The sequence below is a fragment of the Suillus fuscotomentosus genome (genome assembly GCF_016647785.1).
Source record: "Suillus fuscotomentosus strain FC203 chromosome Unknown F5891scaffold_9, whole genome shotgun sequence".
NCBI lineage: Eukaryota > Fungi > Basidiomycota > Agaricomycetes > Boletales > Suillaceae > Suillus > Suillus fuscotomentosus.
Genome location: NW_024539521.1, coordinates 1,048,998 through 1,065,601, shown reverse-complemented (window position 1 = coordinate 1,065,601; position 16,604 = coordinate 1,048,998). Strand labels below are relative to the sequence as shown.

General features: G+C 45.3%; 5 protein-coding genes across 5 annotated transcripts; 3 read left to right on the top strand and 2 right to left on the bottom strand.

Moving 5' to 3' along the window:
* Positions 1-7,464: 7,464 nt before the first annotated feature.
* On the bottom strand, positions 7,465-7,900 carry F5891DRAFT_1184246 (uncharacterized protein; the record flags this gene model as incomplete). The annotated part of the gene is made up of 3 exons (XM_041366405.1): positions 7,465-7,473; positions 7,535-7,646; positions 7,689-7,900. The coding sequence occupies 3 exons, from the start codon at positions 7,898-7,900 to the stop codon at positions 7,465-7,467; spliced, it is 333 nt and encodes a 110-aa protein (XP_041230411.1).
* A 423-nt stretch (positions 7,901-8,323) lies between these two features.
* Positions 8,324-10,017, top strand: F5891DRAFT_1103986 (ribonuclease H-like domain-containing protein). Its single transcript, XM_041363624.1, has 4 exons — positions 8,324-8,708; positions 8,774-8,842; positions 8,899-9,120; positions 9,178-10,017. Exons 1-4 carry the CDS (start codon positions 8,429-8,431, stop codon positions 9,648-9,650), a joined length of 1,044 nt encoding a protein of 347 aa, XP_041230410.1. The 5' UTR covers positions 8,324-8,428; the 3' UTR covers positions 9,651-10,017.
* Positions 10,018-11,731: 1,714 nt separating this feature from the next.
* Positions 11,732-13,150, bottom strand: F5891DRAFT_945237 (Pkinase-domain-containing protein; the record flags this gene model as incomplete). Its single annotated transcript, XM_041374611.1, has 8 exons — positions 11,732-11,805; positions 11,860-12,008; positions 12,057-12,205; positions 12,262-12,426; positions 12,480-12,563; positions 12,612-12,881; positions 12,937-13,013; positions 13,069-13,150. The coding sequence occupies 8 exons, from the start codon at positions 13,148-13,150 to the stop codon at positions 11,732-11,734; spliced, it is 1,050 nt and encodes a 349-aa protein (XP_041230409.1).
* Positions 13,151-13,388: 238 nt separating this feature from the next.
* F5891DRAFT_1126582 (SET domain protein) lies at positions 13,389-13,976 on the top strand (the record flags this gene model as incomplete). Its single annotated transcript, XM_041364101.1, has 1 exon — positions 13,389-13,976. One exon carries the CDS (start codon positions 13,389-13,391, stop codon positions 13,974-13,976), a length of 588 nt encoding a protein of 195 aa, XP_041230408.1.
* Positions 13,977-14,628: 652 nt separating this feature from the next.
* F5891DRAFT_1162534 (uncharacterized protein) lies at positions 14,629-16,471 on the top strand (the record flags this gene model as incomplete). Its single annotated transcript, XM_041365295.1, has 6 exons — positions 14,629-14,829; positions 14,897-15,007; positions 15,064-15,144; positions 15,206-15,773; positions 15,823-16,148; positions 16,238-16,471. Exons 1-6 carry the CDS (start codon positions 14,689-14,691, stop codon positions 16,469-16,471), a joined length of 1,461 nt encoding a protein of 486 aa, XP_041230407.1. The 5' UTR covers positions 14,629-14,688.
* Between the last annotated feature and the right edge of the window lie 133 nt (positions 16,472-16,604).

Sequence of the window (16,604 nt, the reverse complement as noted above, 5' to 3'; positions counted from 1 at the left end):
CAACAAAGAATCAGGTTTCAGACAATTTAAGATTAGAGGTCTTAAATGAAGGAAATGTTCAGGTAAAACCCAGTAAGATTGAAGTAAGAAATAGGATTGTAATACACTGTGTGTCACGAGTTCCAAATACAAACCATTATTCGTTCCTTAATTCTAAGTCCTTTAAGCGCCCAGTCACAGCGCCTGTTCCTAAGAATATGTTTACTGTTGAAGAAGTTCCTATTATTGCGTCTATTGTAGAATTACCAGAGTCACGTGATCGATCGGACAATGCCGAAGATGTTGACGTCATGCCTCGCGACACTCTTGGAATGTTCCAGAGTCTTACTGCGGCTGCGGCACATGTTATGACATCATAGTTATATATAGAATCGTACGATACCTTTAATTATTCTGATTGGTTAGTTAGTTCATACTCAGTTTCGATCTCAGTTTCAATATGTGTATATAGGTAGATTGTCGTAGTCAGTAGTTCTTTAGTTCAAACCTCTTGTATCTCCAAGTGAGCAATCCAAGATGTACCTGCTGCCTTATCCTCTTTGTGATTATCTTGTTGTTTGAGTCCTAGTCTCTGCCCTGCGTTAATTCGTTTAAGGGGTTGTGACATTAGGTTTGAACTATAGGAGACTCCAACTCTCGCGTTACACTCTCGCATCTCTTTCTCTTTCGCCTGGTCGTGTTGGTAGTCATCACACCATCAGCCGAAACAGAACCGTTATACTTTTGCTCGGCCTAAACCGCCGCGACCTTTTGTTTTATCCCTTTGCTCATTTGAGCGCATTTTCATACCTATCATCTTTCTTAGTTAGTAGTCCTATACCAGGCCCTGTCTTACCGCAGCCGCCAGTATACGGAGGTGTTCACGACATTAGGCGTGTCACTGCAACTTTGAGTGCTGGCCCAAAACCCTGCCTGCTCAACGTTACTATAGTTTCATTTTACCTATTCCTTTCTTCATACGCATGTAGGCATTCGTTTCGAGTCAATAGCGGAACTGTCTAGACGACAAACCGTGCTTTCGACCTACGAGGATTTAGCGACATACCCTAGTGAGACTCGCACTTGTAAGCTTCGGCTGGAAGAGTGATAACTTGTCCTAGGCTTGTACCCTCAGAACGGAGATTGCATTGTCCCTAGTTTTTCCCACTCGATCGAGTATAGTTACGTATTCTTTTTAGTTAGTATTAGGGAAGCATCGGTTGGGTTGATTAAAGAACCCTTCGATCCTGAAGTACGTGGTAGATCCGATCAGATATCGGGGACCGCTTCAGTTTTCCATTACATAACTTTCTTCTTTTCACCATCATTCCCTTTCGGAAGAGCCCTTACGAGCAGCTCTTCAACAGACATCAGTGAATCGGGTTCCAGAACACAACTGGCACTATGTCTGAATTACCAAACTCTCCTACACAGTCTGCACCGACAGTGGTGTTACCATCCACTCCACAGGAGGTTGTCGAGTACATTCACATGTCACTTGCAAACCAAGCGGAAAGCTTCAGGGTCAGAATCACAGAACTAGAAGCCAAGAATGCGGCTCTAGAAGAAGCAAACAGACTCCTGGGCGTACGCCTAGAAATGCAAGAAGACGAGACCGTGAAAATACAGTCTCAACAACCATCCTTCGGCTCTGCAGGAGCTAGCCTACTTTCATCAAACTCTTCCCCCTCCATCAAATACTCCAAACCCCAAGACTTCACTGGAGAAAAAGACTCCATAGAACTCATGGTCTGGATATCCCAAGTAGCGCTATACACGGCGCAATGGCCCAACATCCAAGAAGGCCAAAGAATTGGAGTAATGCTCTCCTTCATGAAAGGCACTGCAGCCAAATGGGCGCAACCTTACATCACTAAACTTGGAAAGACCGGAGACGAGAAGTTGACCGTGGAGAAATTCCTGGAAGACTTAGAAGCCATGTGGGGGCAAGAAGATCGTGAAGGAAAAGCGATCAGAGAACTGGAATCCCTTAGACAAGGATCTTCCTCAGTTCCAGAGTACGCGGCCGCTTTCAGACAAAAGGCCGCACACACTTCATTTTCCGACTATGACCAGAGACAGAAGTTCAGAATGGGACTTCAAGACCGTGTCAAGATACAGCTTGCTCATGTCCGTTACGAGGACAAAAACACCATGAAGAAACTGGTGGAACATGCGATCCAAATCGGACACAACTTCGAAGAGCTAGACGCGGACAAGAAGAAGACGACCTGGTGGACCCCTAAACAAGGCCCCAGGACCCCTGAATACAAACCTGGTCCAAGCAGGGAAAGCGACGCTATGGACGTCGACGCCAACAAACAGCGAGGTGCTCCAAAACCTCAAGGAAGGACTGGATCCTTCAAATGCTACCGCTGTGGAGGCGAAGGCCATATGGCTAGAAACTGCAAAGACGCAGTCGCACCAAAGGTGCAGGTGAAGGCTACTACAGTGCCAAAAGAAGAAGACCCTATCCCGAGTTGGTTCAAAGCTTGGGTCAGCTCCAAGGAAGGCAAGGGTTTTTAGAAGGGTCGAAGTCAAAGTCTGCGAACTTAGACCCGAACAATCGTTTCTCCATCCTATCTACGTTCTCAGATGTATCAGAAGTATATATTAAATCCAAATCTGAACATTTTTACATTCCGATCACGTTGAAGGGAAAGAACCGACAAGCAGATGTGAAAGCACTGGTAGATTGCGGTGCATCGACATTATTTATTAGTGAGAAGTTTGTGAAAAAGAACGAAGTCCGGTGCCATAAATTATTAAGGCCCATTCCGGTTAAAAATATTGATGGCTCGTTAAATGCCGCTGGATCGATGACTCATTACGCTGAATTAGGTCTAAAGATCGGTGACCATGTTGAGGATCAAGCAGCCTTCATGGTTACGGACTTAGGAAGCGATGATGTTATTATTGGCATAGATTGGCTAAGATATCACAACCCGGAAATAGATTGGAACGCTGGACGTTTTGCACTTTCTCGTTGCCCAGTTAAATGTATTACTAAAAAAGAACAAAGACAAAAAAATAAAGAAAAAAGAAAAGAACAAAAAAAGATAGAAGAAGTACCAGACCTGATTCCCACAGAAGAGGATGACGAAGAAGACATGGCGATGAAGAGGGCGACAGTTGAGGAAATAGAAGACGAAGAGTATCCTGGAGAATGGATCAAGTATAAAGCCTCGGTTGCCACGGAGCAGAAGGTTGCAGAAGAAGCAATGAAGGTGAAGAAATCGGTCGAAGAGATGGTTCCCGATTGGCTTCACGAGTACCTGGGAGTTTTCTCAGAAGAAGAATCTAAGCGCTTCCCTGAAAGAAAGAAATGGGATCATGCGATAGATCTTAAAGATGATGGCGATCTTCCGCCGAATGCGAAACCTTATCCCTTATCACCCAAGGAGATGGACACTTTGAAAGATTGGTTAAAAGCCGAGACTGCACTAGGACGTATAAGAAATTCACAATCTCCAGTGGCAGCACCTTTCTTCTTTGTGGCCAAAAAAGATGGCAAGTTGAGACCAGTAATGGACTATAGAAAGTTCAATGAGAAGACGGTTAAAAATGCATACCCGCTACCGAGATCTCAAGATTTAATTGATGCTTTAACTGGTGCCATGATGTACTCCAAGATGGATGTAAGATGGGGGTACAATAATATTCGCATGAAAGAAGGAGACGAGTGGAAGGCGGCCTTCAAAACGCCGTTTGGTCACCATGAACCAACCGTGATGTACTTCGGTTTAACAAACTCCCCTGCCACATTCCAAACCATGATGAACGAGATATTCAGAGATTTAATTGATGGAAAGACCGTAGTTGTCTATATCGATGATATCCTCGTGTTCACGAATGGCAATAGGGAGCAACACCGAAAAGTTGTACGAGAGGTACTGAAACGACTAAAAGAAAATGATCTGTATCTGAAGCCTGAAAAGTGTAGCTTCGAACAGACAGAAGTCGAGTTCCTCGGGTTGATAGTGGAGAAGGGTGGTGTTCGAATGGACCCTGTGAAAGTAGAAGGAGTAATGAAATGGCCTGTACCCAAATGTGTTAAAGATATACAAGCATTTATGGGCTTCGCCAACTTCTACAGAAGATTTATCTTCAGGTTCTCAGACATCGCTAGACCAATGAATGATTTACTACGGAAAGATGTCAAATGGGATTGGACGGAGAAACAGCAAGATGCTTTTGATGAACTGAAGTCAAGGTTTACATCAGCTCCGATCCTAGTAATGCCTGACGTTGAGAAGAAAATGAAAATAGAAACCGATGCTTCTGATTACGCAACTGGAGCGGTTCTATCTCAACTGATGGAAGATGACCTATGGCACCCCGTGGCGTATTACTCTAAATCAATGAACGATGCAGAAAGAAATTATGACATCCATGACAAAGAGTTACTCGCAATCATTTGAGCATTGGAGGAGTGGAGGCACTATGTGCAGGGAAAACCTCATCATGTGGAGATCTGGACGGATCATAAGAATCTCGAGTACTTTATGACGAGCCAAAAGTTGACAAGAAGGCAAGCCAGATGGAGTCTGTTCCTGGCGGAGTATGAATTTACACTCCAACATAAGCCTGGTGTAGTCAACGATAAGGCCGATAAGCTTTCTCGGAGAGAAGACCACAGAGGGGGGGTAGAAAACGACAATTCTGATCGTATTTTGTTAAAACCGGAGTTTTTTACTGTAAAAGCTGCTAAAAGAGGTCAAGTTCTAGTGCAAGGAGAAAAACAATTGCTGAGAAAGATAAGGCAATGCACAGAACGAGAGCCCGAAGTCGCTAAAGCGCTACAAACGCTAAAAGCAGCACCGGTACAATTGCGTAGAGGAGTCGAAGAGTGGAATGTGGAGGATGGATTGGTGTTATTCCGAGGACTGGTTTACGTTCCAAATGATAAGGAGATCCGTCGAGAGATATTGGAGTTGTTTCACGACTCTCCACCGGCTGGACACCCTGGACGTGCCAAAACCTTAGAATTGATTTCCAGAAATTATTGGTGGCCTTCAATGACGAAGTATGTCCACGATTACATAGATGGCTGTGATAGATGCAGAGCAACGAAGATTCACCCAACGCAACCACATGGTCCGCTTAAACCAAATGAAATACCAGCGGGACCTTGGCAATCAATCACTTGTGATTTGATAGTAGATTTGCCTAAAAGCGAAGGGTTCGATTCTATTTTTGTTGTCGTTGATCGATACACGAAACAAACGCACATCATGCCTACGAAAAAGGAAGTTGACGCTCGAGGAATCACGAAACTTTTCCTAGATAACGTATGGAAACACCATGGAACTCCGAAACAGGTGATATCGGACAGAGGAACACAATTCGTCTCCAAGTTTATGGGACAAGTGTCGAAACGCCTAGGCATAAAATGGAACATGTCAACGGCTTATCATCCTCAGACAGACGGACAAACAGAGAGAATCAACCAAGAAGTAGAGCAATATCTGAGAATGTTCACGTCTTACCGCGAAAATGATTGGGTAGACTGGCTTCCGATAGCAGAATTCGCTCACAATAACTCTGTCACTGTAACGGGTCATAGTCCATTCAAAGTACTCTACGGATACGATCCAGAGTTTACTTTTTCACCAATTTCCAATTCTAAAGTACCTGCAGCTGATGAACGAGTGGATGTAATGAAAGAGGCGAAGGAAGACGCAGAAAGTATGCTGCGAATGGCGAATGAGCGGATGAAGAGATTCTACGATAGAGGAGTAAAAGACGCACCACAATTCAAGAAAGGAGATCTGGTCTGGCTCAATGCCAAAAATATCCGTCAAAAAAGACCAAATAAGAAACTCTCCGATCGACGACTTGGTCCGTTTGAAGTGCTAGAGAAGACGGGTGATGTAAATTACCGCCTGAACCTTCCAGCAAAATATCAGATTCATCCGGTATTCCACGTAGAATTACTCACTCCGCATTCCCCCTCGACCTTAGTCCAAAGACTTCCACATCATCGTCCGCCGCCAGAGATCTTATCAGAAGGCAATTCCGAATGGATAGTACGAAAAGTCCTAGACTCGAGACTGCACAGATCAAAACTCCAATACCTAGTAGAGTGGGAAGGATATCCGATAGAAGAAGCGACATGGGAACCTGAGGAAAATCTTGAGAATGCACGGTTGAAAGTTCAAGAATTTCACCGGCAAAATCCGAAGGCATTAAATCCCCGCAAAATTAACAAATCGGTGTTCGAAACCCAAGAGTTTTTGGAATGGCGCAAGAAGTTTATTCGTCCTAGTTTCATTCGCGATGACGCTCATCCTAGAGAGGGGGTAATGTCACGAGTTCCAAATACAAACCATTATTCGTTCCTTAATTCTAAGTCCTTTAAGCGCCCAGTCACAGCGCCTGTTCCTAAGAATATGTTTACTGTTGAAGAAGTTCCTATTATTGCGTCTATTGTAGAATTACCAGAGTCACGTGATCGATCGGACAATGCCGAAGATGTTGACGTCATGCCTCGCGACACTCTTGGAATGTTCCAGAGTCTTACTGCGGCTGCGGCACATGTTATGACATCATAGTTATATATAGAATCGTACGATACCTTTAATTATTCTGATTGGTTAGTTAGTTCATACTCAGTTTCGATCTCAGTTTCAATATGTGTATATAGGTAGATTGTCGTAGTCAGTAGTTCTTTAGTTCAAACCTCTTGTATCTCCAAGTGAGCAATCCAAGATGTACCTGCTGCCTTATCCTCTTTGTGATTATCTTGTTGTTTGAGTCCTAGTCTCTGCCCTGCGTTAATTCGTTTAAGGGGTTGTGACACTGTGCTTAAATAGGCCAATATGAACAGGAAAGCATGTCGGATACCAATAGGGAAGACAAGGAGAAATAGATATAGCATTTGTAACAGCAGATCTAGTTTGTATTATTCTGAATTTGTTTGATGACTGACCAATAAGAAATCTCTATACCAAATATGTATAGGTTTCATATTCAAAATTTGTAATTAAAATTGATCAGCCACCATATCATACTTAAATTCTATATATAACATGTATCTTAGAGTAAAACAGATTTTATTTCAAAGTTTAGATATGAGATGCCATTGGATTTAGGATATTGTTCCCCCAATTTGCCTAAATGTCATATCACAAACACATGTAAAATTTGATATCCAATAGAACTGCAGTACAGATTCTATCATCAATGCAAAATACTTCTGCAGATATGATACCAATATGTCCTGCAGAGAGATTCTGTCCTGCTTCAAGTGTCAATTCCTTCATCTCACCATGGATTGAATTTAGGGTTAACCAATTTCATAAGCATAACAGAGGCTGGCCGAAAATTTAGGATATGTCACAGGTAGTGTCGTGGGCAGAAATAAATTGGCCTCTCGGCAGTTGGCAGAATGGCAGAAGTCGGCAAAATGTATTGTGAGTGTTTTTAGCTCTTTTCAGCTATGTTTATACTATGGCAAAAATAGTTTCAACTACTACATCGAGGCTATGCCTTCTGACGTCAAAAGTGCATCAACATTCCACCCTGATACATCGTTTGAGCTTCAATTGAGTACCTCAGTCTCTTTAATGAAGCCAGTTGGTGTGATACCTTTGTTAACCCTTTCTAGCTCACTCCAGTCAATGAGGCCGCCATCCAGAACATCCGGCACATCACCTGCAAACAAACTACCGCTTGCCTCATCATTTTCTTGTGCTTGGCCAGCCTACCGCATCTCGCGCTCAAATCTTTCAAATTCATCCACCAACTCCTCATCTGTAATTGATTCCAGACCCGCAAGATAATCCTGGTCATCAGAGTCTGTTGTGAGGGGAGGGATCCATGCAAATGATCTTTGTAGCTCGTCAGCGAGAGCAATGTCAAGTCCGTTTTTTTGTAGCAAGGTAGCCACGAACTTCTGCGCGAGTACGATCAGGGGCATTGGGACATGTTTTTTGGTCAATTAAATGTTTGAGATGGTTATTGTCACAGCCCTCAATGGATGCCGAGCAGTAGTTGCATGTGAAGAAGTAGCGGTTTGAGTTGTTTTTGACTTTCTCCCCAATAACAAAGTGGTCAGACACAAGTTTTCGGACGGGACAGCCCTTGGACTTTGAGGCCATGGTAACAACCACCAAGATACATTCTAAGTTTTCTAACATATGTCAAATTTTTACTGTTTGTTAGTCGGAACAAATACTAGGTCATAATATTTCTGCCGACTTCTGCCAACCACCTTCGACCTACTGCCGGCAATTGCCACCGGCAGAATGGCAGCATTCTGCCAACAACACTAGTCACAGGTCACAGGTAAATCTGTCGAAATGTCGAAAGCACCCAAGATGTCACGGTCACAAGGGTGTGTCGAATAACGAAATACTACAGTACTGGGAAAGCGCTTATGTAGCGCTTTAGTACACGACCACAACGAGCTTCATTCCTGCGATACTTCAATATACCATAAACTAGGATGTCTGGCACGGCAGAAGGCTCGGTTAAAACCACAGTCTCGCGTCCAGAGCTTCCGCATTACTTTTGGCGGCATCAAAGTCCTACTCGTACCCGGATTCAATATATCACAAATCACCTGAAAGCAGATTTCGAGTTATCTCGGTTGGCCATAGGACCTCTTGGTTTTGACCTAGAATGGCGCCCCAACTACAGGAAGGGTGGGAGGGAGAACCGCGTAGCGCTTGTTCAGCTTGCTGGTTTCGACACCATATTGCTCCTACAAATAAGCGCCATGTCAGGTATGAGCAAGAATTCAATGAACAGTGAGCCTCTATGAGTTAATTTGGAATATATCTACTCGTAGAATTTCCGTTGAAATTGAAGGAAGTGCTTGGGGATCCATTGCGAGTCAAGACTGGCGTTAGCATCCAACGTGCGTCAAGTGGAGGGTCCATAAACTCACAGCCTATCTTATAATGATGTATTTAGGTGATTGCCAAAAGTTGTATCGGGACTGGGGGGTTTCAACACGCAACTGCGTAGAGCTAGCACTTCTCGCTCGTTCGGTCGATAATGCCCGATGGAAGGGAAAGTACACCAGCCCACTTGGGTTATCTCGCCTTCTTGAGACCTACGTGGGTTTCTCTTTGGCGAAGGGAAAGGTGCAACGCAGCAATTGGGAGCTCCGTCTTTCCTCGGTCCAGCAAGACTGTGAGTGTTAACGTGGTCGAACGTTGTGCTTTCTTAAATGTTCCCCTGAATATGCAGATGCAGCTAACGACGCGTGTGCTGGGTATGCTATCTATACTCGGTTGATCGTCTTGGCTGGAGATATGCCCGATGTAAACCCATATTACTACTCCCTTAGTGTTGTGAATGGCTTCGTGCTAGATCACCTTGGGATTTCACAGTGGATTCCCCACAACCCTCATTACGATCCAGGTCCACCGCCTCCACCCAAGGAACCGAAGGAACCGAAAAAGAGAAATGAAACACACAGAGCACCGACGTCGAGTACCGTCAGTCAAGGCACAGCTTCTTCCGGATCCTCTTTGCAGGACGGAATTAGTATAAGTGCCAGACAGGGTCCTCTGCTTGCCGGTGTCCCTGTTTCCCCTGCTGTGAACTCACGAGCAGGGGCTTTCCATCGAATTCCTCGTAATCGCTCTACTTCCACCCAACGGCCTCAGAATCATAGTTATGACCCTGCACAATATTCTGTTACCATGCGCTTCCAGTAGCCTGGACACCAGGCAGGAGCACGACATGATTCGCACCAGAATGCCGGGAAAGGAACTACTTTTCCCATCATGGTCTTCGGATTACGATTTTTGCCAAGGTTGCAAAATAGTACGGGCTGTTGTTCAATCTGGCTAGTGGATGTGAGCTGTTGATTATTTGGATCCCACATGTGATAATGGCGATCCTCGTGAAGTATCTTGTTTCTTAACTATATTAGATTCATAACCTCCTTGAAAGATCATGCGCCATTTTGTCACAAAATATTATCTATTTCTATTGCAGTTGAGGAAACTGGGCACTTGTCATTCTAAGCCGACTCTTGGGACTTGCTGTCTTGCCCTTCTGGCACGCTAGACCGCATATACTGTGTTTCAAATTATTAAATGTTTCTTTCATGAATACGGCGTCTGACGCCATTCCCTGAAATTTAAATACTTACCAAGTAAGTGACGACGTTCGCCTGTTGGCAGTACATAGTGTCCCGCAGGTAGAATTCATTAGAAGAAAGGGTTCCTTAATCACGGGCAGCATCTGACCCTATCGTAGATGACTTTTGAAAACTCACTGATAGCCCCCATAGTCGACTCGCACTCGTTGACATTTCTTTCTGCGCATTTCATATTTGATTGTACCTCAACTGAAGAGAATAACATAGCGAGTTAAACATTTACAATACATCCAAGGCACGGGAAACAAACGTTACACGCATGGCAAACAACGTGCCCGATCGTGATCATACGAGCTGCGGGAGTCGTTAACGTTGTGCATGGGCTATCATTAGTCCAGGTGCCGAAAGACCCTCTGCAGTGCAAGAAGCATTACACAAAGTTTTACACGTGCAGAAGGTGTGCCTACCTTCTGGATTCTTATCCTCCGTTCATAGGGCAGTGCAAAGATGACTGCTAGAGGAATATCAATACTTCCCTGGCCTCATAAGCATAGCGCCTGCTGCATTCTCACTGATCGTCCTCGGCGTACGCTAACTTTGTCAAGTAGCCACTACGCTGTAGGTACCGAACGCGGTAGCAGTAGTGTAAACAACGCTGGAAACGGTACTGCACAGAAGATTAATTGCTGATTGGCGCAGTGCACTCCCCTGAAGTGAAAGGGTTGCAGATCAATCGTGTCAAATGCCATTACTGTAGCGAGCAGTCAATTTACCTCGCGCCTTACCATTAATGCTCGCACCGCTAGGGAACTTGCACTGCTAGGGGCAGGATTTGTCCAGTGCTCAACCTTAACAGGCAGTCAATATTCGGAGAGCTTCTGATATCAGCTAGATGTCACCCTCATAAGATACTGAGAGGCGCACTTCATCCGGTCACGTAACCAGGTCCAGAGCATAGGAGGTTAAAACAGCAGTGTACTGATGCGCCAAGTGAATGTGATCATTAGTTGAACTCGGTCAGAGGGGCTCGAACCTGACAAAGTCTGGACCGACTTCACCTTATGCTTCAGATGCATTATCACGCCACCAGATAATAGCAAGCTTTGAAGCATATGCAGGACGATATTACCACTCAGATTAGCGACGGTCACCGATCCCGCGGCTGTACTGGCATCTCGATGTAAATCTTAACCTAAAGTGATTCTTGAGATCAAAACTACATTCGTTTTTGACGTACGTCGGAATGCGGACTTGTCTAATTCACTCATAGATCTCCATTCCCAATGATTGACCCTTGCTCCGCTACGCACGTGTTGTTCCATGGCAGAACGTCCTCTAATGTCGCCAGCGACAAATGAAGTACAAGATATACTGATAAAATGACACAGATCCCGTCAAAGCCGCGACCGTCGATCATGGAGCTAAGGGGTGATGGGCACTATGGAGCGCCTGAAGAGGACCGATTACCATACTCGTAAATGATCGAGAAAGTGGAGCGAACCTGTCACATGTCAAGACGTAGTAGATAATGTTGGGAATGGCTTGATTTCAGCAAAGCTGAATATTTCTTGAAGACACACAGTTTGTTTGCACCAGCGGACGCGCTTATCGGGTTGGAAAGGGACAGGATCATATGCAAAGGAAGTAATACAAAACTTTCGCAGTCAGAGATGAAAAGAAGTGGATTATAAATCAGGCCGATGATGTTCCCGAGTCCTCGCTTTCACCGTCAGCAGAAGTGCCAGACACGGGGTTGCGGACGGGTTCTATAAGCGAGGTACATGAATATTAACAAGCAACCGAGCAAAGGTTTCACAGACCGAAATAAGGATGTGCTTGGGCTTCGCGAGCAGTCAATCTCTCTTGGTGATCATACCGCAGTAGCTTATCCAAGAAGTCGATCGCTTCATTCGATATATAACGCTGGTTTTCGGATGTGATGAACCGAGTCCAAGGCTTCCGAGGGTACCTAACGGCAAGTTACTACATGATCGGTGGTCACATTTGAAAAGCTTACCTTCCAAGGAGTTCGTCGTACTGGGGATCCAGTCGTATGCCATACTTGTCGATATATGCATAGAGCTCGTCCGTGCCAAGAACTTTCGCTATTTTGACCAGTTGGTCGTAGTTGTCGTGACCATGGAAAAACGGTTCTTTGCGGAAAATCTTGTATCATATTTTGTCAGGCCGAATCATAATCCCTAGGAGACTGAAGGTCATACCATAGATGCAAACATGCAACCATAACTCCACATATCCAAGCTGTAGTCATACTCTTGAAAGTCCACCAATAGCTCCGGTCCTTTGAAGTAACGCGAAGCCACACGGACATTGTATTCAACCTTCGGATGGTAGAATTCAGCCAAGCCCCAGTCTATCAGCCGCAGCTGTACTATGAAGTCCAGCTCAGTCCATTACGCAGGTTGATAAGTATGCATACTTTGCGCTGTTCATGATCAATCATGACATTATGGGGTTTGACATCCCTGTGCATTATTCCTCTTGAGTGGCAGAAGTCCAATGCCTAAAAGACTATGGTAGAAAAATTTACCAGAGATCAATTTACACATACCTTGAGAAGCTCGAACATATAAAAGCGGACATCGTAATCAGTGAAACGAGGATATAAAACCTTGAAATCAACGTTGTCAACGTATTCCGTTATTAGGCTGGGGATTTTCGAAGCAGGATCTCGGACGACATCGAGGAGGGCCACGACGTTAGGACCACCTGCAAGGTTTTGCAGGATCTTGATCTCTCTCTTAATTTTCTTCTTTTTCACGGGCTTGAGCACTTTGATGATGCACTTCTCATCATTAACTACATTGACACCTTCAAAAACCTATATGGGGTGATCAAACAGGCTTTCCACGTCGATCCAAGGACGACCATCTTACTTCTGAATATTTCCCTCTGCCAACTTTGCGCACTATCTCGTAGTGATCCTGCGTTCCCCACTGCACTTGAAGATTATCTGAAGCGGAGATCGTCAGTACATTACCAAGTCCAAGTAACTTGAAGTCTTTGACCATATTCATGCCATGCAGGACCGAAATTGGCGTTGACATCTCGATAGATGCGTGCTACAGATTTCGTTGGAGGTCGCACCATGGAATGAGAATGAAATCAGCAGTTCAATGGATGATTGAAAGCCCTTGGACGAAGGCTGGTGAAACGGTGTTTGGTGCAGGTCTTTCGTGTTTACCCACGGTGTTGTTTTCCTTAGACGCCAACCCACAATACAGGAATAAGACTATAATATTTCTATATTTCGTCTGCAAGACCTGATAGTGCAAGACACGAAGCTTGACGTGCTTAATATTCGACAATCTCCGCCAACAAAATATTCATGTCTTCCAGCTCTCGGCGCCAGCCTCCATCGTGGCCCTCTCATATTCAGTATATCAACGCCCCTCGTTATCATCCTTCTGTGCCGGGCCCCGTGCGCTCTTTTCTTATCAGTGGCACTAATCCCGCCCCCCAGAAAACACCGATTTCAGGTCCTTCGACATCTCTAGTTCGCGTGAGGTATATCACAGAACCTTCTCACCCTGCACGAGGACAGAACGGCCTTTTTGCTGTTCGAAAGATCCTTCCTAGGTCACATATCATTGACTATATTGGAGAAGTGCATTGCCAGGATAGAGCTGACTCCGACTACGATCTTTCACTTTTTCGGTCAGCGGATGGGGATAATGTAGGCGTGGATGCCAGTATTATGGGCAATGAGGCTAGGTTTGTCAACGATTACCGTGGTATTCGAAGCAAACCCAATGCTGTTTTTGTGGAGAGCCGTGCGTCGCAAGGCGAACTACGGATGAGCATTTGGAGTTCCAAAGATCCAATACAAAAGGGCGATGAGATCTTAGTATCCTATGGAAAAAGTTGGTGGCGCTCCCGAACAGCCCAAACAGACGCGTTACCCAATTTCGCCTGATCAAAAATTATCAGCGTTATTACCTTCCTTAACCACGGTCCGTATCATCCGCGTCATTGCTTCCAGTCGAATGCTAATACTAAACAGCGGTAATACATCCAGGGGAGCCCAGATCATTAGATGGTCTAAGCTTGAACGGTAGATTTGAAAGAGGAACCGAGCACTGTTGGAAATGACCTTCCTTGCAAGCGATTTACGTGTGCTTCTGTAATTTGATCAACAGGTTGTGAGACCATGGACAGCTATCTTACATGGTGGGCCTATAAATCGTGAATCGGACTGCTAAGCTACTCGATAGGGATTCTAGCTCCAAGCAGGAATAGCTATTATCTAGCTACCCATGTACACATACTGATTCGGTACGCTTGTCCTTGCCGCGCTTCTCTCAACGTGCTGGCGTCATGAATCTGACCCTTGATTACTTCGATGATCCGGAGAAAGACTAGAAAAATCAAATATGGATACGATCTTTGGCTCAGAAGACATTCAAATCATATAACTGTGTGAAGCTCTATTCAATTGTCCTCGCTCAGTACTTGGACCTACACAGGAGTCAATGGTCATGGTACAGAATGAGCTTATTAGTCAGCAGGGCAAATAATTGTACATTCAAAATTCGTCACGTTTCTATTGGGCGCAAATACAATATTATGTTCTCTCCAACTTACCTCTATTGCTTCGCTGCTATTTGGGTCAAAAGGCACAATTGTAAATGATCCCTCACTTGCGGTCACTTGCAGCTTCGTCGTTCATTTCTTTTTATGGTTGTGCTCGACAACAAACTAGGCCGAACACCCGGACGTTCTCAACTTATCGAGCTGGCCGCAATGGCCACAGCACACGAGGCCAGAGGGTTTGTCACAATTTTGCCATAAGGTCTGTTTTACAGTTGTCACGTCATACTGACTGTTATCTTTTAGCGCGCCTTTCATGCCTCTGCATCGCTGCCTGCTCCCCCAAAGGACCCTTATCAAGTTTTAGGTGTTAAGAAAGACGCATCTCCGGCGGAAATCAAGAAAACGTATTTTGCTGTGCGCATCGGAACTAATTAATTGATGCTTGTCGCCCTAATTACCAAACTCTACAGCTCGCCCGAAAGTATCACCCGGACACAAATCCTGATAAAGGAGCGCAGGAAAAGTTTGTGGAGATACAAGAAGCATACGACGTACGTCATTTACCACATTTTCATTGATCTATACGTGCTGTGTCTTACATTGTAATGCAAGATTTTGAAAGACGAGAAAAAGAAGGCTGCATACGACCAATATGGCGCTGCATCCCAGCAACCAGGCTTTGACCCTAATGCCTTTGCTCGAAATCCGTTTGCAGGAGGTGCAAGCGGATTTGGTGGTTTTAGAGACTTCAGCGAGGCATTTGGCGGAAGCTCAGGTCAAGGCGATTTATTCTCCCAGTTGTTCGGTGGTTCCTTCGGGGGTCGAGCGCGCTCCGGGTTCAGCCAAAGTGCAAGAGGAGCAGACATTGAGACACGCATCAACGTCTCGTTTTTGGACGCCTGCAAAGGAACGACTTTAAGTGTAAACGTCAACGCTTTGTCAACATGTTCGACATGTGCCGGTACAGGCCTGAGACATGGTGCCAAGCGTGTACCTTGCGGGTCATGCAATGGTACTGGTACCAAGACTTTTGTGATAGATAGTGGATTCCAGATGGCAAGTACTTGTGGGACATGCCTTGGCTCTGGTTCTACCATTCCCCGCGGAAGTCAATGCGTTGATTGTGGTGGTCAGGGTTATGTGCGAACGAAAAAAAGTATTAAGGTAGATATCCCACCAGGTCAGGAGTTGAACATCGTTTTCGTTCCGGTAACTAATATATTGCACAGGGGTGGAAGACGGAATGACCATCCGCATCCCGAACGCAGGCGATGCGCCATTATCAGGCAAGGGCGGCCATGGGGACTTGCTTGTCAGGGTCAATGTCGCTCCATCCAAAGTTTTTCGCAGACAAGGTGCAAACCTTCACCACGAAGTGCGCATACCTTTGCATACTGCACTCTTGGGCGGCCGTGTTCGTGTGCCGACATTGGATGGAAATGTGGACGTTCGTGTACCCAATGGTACTCAACATGGCGAGGAGATGGTCCTAAGAAGCCATGGTGTCCCGTCAGTTTTTGGTGGTGATAAGGGGGATCTTTTTATTTCTTTCTCCGTGCAGCTTCCAAGGTAAGCGAAATTGATGTTCGTCAGCGCCTACGTAACCCACTTTCTATAGATCTTTAACGAAACGACAACGGAGAGATTTTGGAGCAATATGCGGACGACGTTGAGGGCCGGAGTAACAGTCCAAGACATGATCCAGTTCCGCCCACCGGCGCCTCGACTAGTGCTCAGTCAAGCATACCAGATGCGAAGGATACCAGTTTAATGGGTGATAACAATGGTACGACTTCATTTTCTCATCCGTCACCGGCTTCCGTGGGTGGCTGGGTGTCTCGCACATGGAACAGGATACGAAGGCTTACTGGGTCTTGATTTATCCATATTTTGGTCCGTCCTGACGACGTTCCGTTATCTACTACCTGTCGCTTCTCAATTCAATCAATCAGCAGACGGACTGGATGCCGGGGATACGGCAAAAAGCAGTGGGCTATCGGAGAACGCGGAG